The 1602-nt window shown below is 45.4% G+C and overlaps 1 protein-coding gene across 1 annotated transcript in view; it reads right to left on the bottom strand.

Moving 5' to 3' along the window:
• Positions 1–819: 819 nt before the first annotated feature.
• Positions 820–1602, bottom strand: part of LOC107570261 (eukaryotic translation initiation factor 4 gamma 1-like) — a 32334-nt gene continuing 31551 nt past the window's right edge. Inside the window, exon 20 of the mRNA XM_016256471.1 lies at positions 820–1157. Coding sequence (XP_016111957.1) covers positions 976–1157 — 182 coding nt within the window. The 3' untranslated portion in view covers positions 820–975. The remainder of the gene's footprint in view (positions 1158–1602) is intronic.

Genomic DNA, 1602 nt, shown 5'->3' with positions numbered 1-1602 from the left:
AAAGTATGTATTTACAGGTCGCTCTCGAGGGAGCTGAAAGGCATTTAGTATTCGTACTCTCTCATTCTCCAGCTTTTTTCTTTTAAACACTTATTTCTATATAGATTTTTTCAAGTCGCTATAATTTGTTTCATAAAGTTCACAACAGGTGCAAAAGAGCACGTCCACAAGCGCTCCTCGTCACCCTCTTTATTTCTCAAACCTGTCTCTGTGAAGTGTTGAAGTGAACCGTACATCAGCTCGGGCCGGCAGAAGCGTCTCGGCGGCAGCAGCAGCAGCAAAAAGGTCAAAGTTTAACGTCTCTAGTTCATCGCACACGTGTCGCCCAGAGCTGCAACCAAACACCGGGAAAACCGCAGCTCTGAAAGGGCCGATTCGCATTTTTTATTTGTTTTCTGTCATAAAAAACGTAGAAAAAAAGAGCTCGGAACACTCCACTAGAGCGAAACGAAATCCAAAATAAAAAGAAACGACAAAAAAAACTAAAACAATCCAATCCTCCTCATTACAGCAACATGCACACGATCAGCCGCTCCGCGCAAAACCACATCAGCGCCCATGAATATATATATATATATATATATATATTCGTATACGAATAAATTCGCTTTCGGAACGAAAAATAGAACTCCGAGCAGCATTCTGTCAACAGGAAGTGACATCATAAACGAGTGATGATGTCATCGACGTTCCTCTCCATGGCGGCGGGAGCCAGAAACAGGAAGTAGCAATGCTAACGGCTAAAACTCTATAAACTGAGCAGCTATATATAAACGGCTTGTCATCCTCTAATACTTTATTTCGTTTCAGTTCAACGGCTTTTTTTTTTTTTTGCGCAAACGGAAAGGCAAAACAAAAAGTATAAAGGCGTCGAAAATCTACCCAATGTCTCATTCTTCCTTTTTTTTTTCAAAATATAGTTTTTTCTTGCCCTTCATCATGTCAATCATCTCTGCAGTGGGTGTGGCCTAAGCTCTAGCTGTTGTCTGATTCGTCCTCGGCCTCGCGCAGCCAGGTGAAGAAGGCGGTGACGGATTTGAGGGCCACGCCCTTGCCTTGCTGCTCGGCGGGATCTTTGCTGGACTCCCACCGGTAAAAGCCATCCTCTTTGATGACGTCCTCGTCATACAAGACGTCGAAGAACATGCGCAGCAGATCTGCAGAGAGAAGCGGGCCGATGTTACTGATGAATGAGGAGAAAGGCTGCACACACACACACACACACACTCACTCACATTCACTCACACACCAACACACTCACACTCTCACACTCACTCACTCACTCACACTCACACACACTCACTCACACACTCACACTCACTCTCACACTCACACTCACACTCACACTCACACTCACACTCACACTCACACTCACTCTCACACACTCTCACACACTCTCACTCACTCTCACACACTCTCACACACTCTCACACACTCTCACACACTCTCACACACTCTCACACACTCTCACACACTCTCACACACTCTCACACACTCTCACACACTCTCACACACTCTCACACACTCTCACACACTCTCACACACTCTCACACACTCTCACACTCACTCACTCTCTCTCTCTCTCACTCACTCACTCTCACA

This window comes from Sinocyclocheilus grahami, unplaced genomic scaffold, assembly GCF_001515645.1.
Source record: "Sinocyclocheilus grahami isolate Dianchi unplaced genomic scaffold, SAMN03320097.WGS_v1.1 scaffold1435.1, whole genome shotgun sequence".
Lineage (NCBI taxonomy): Eukaryota > Metazoa > Chordata > Actinopteri > Cypriniformes > Cyprinidae > Sinocyclocheilus > Sinocyclocheilus grahami.
The sequence above is the reverse complement of the archived record's forward strand: the minus strand, read 5'-3'. Positions and strand labels throughout refer to the sequence as shown.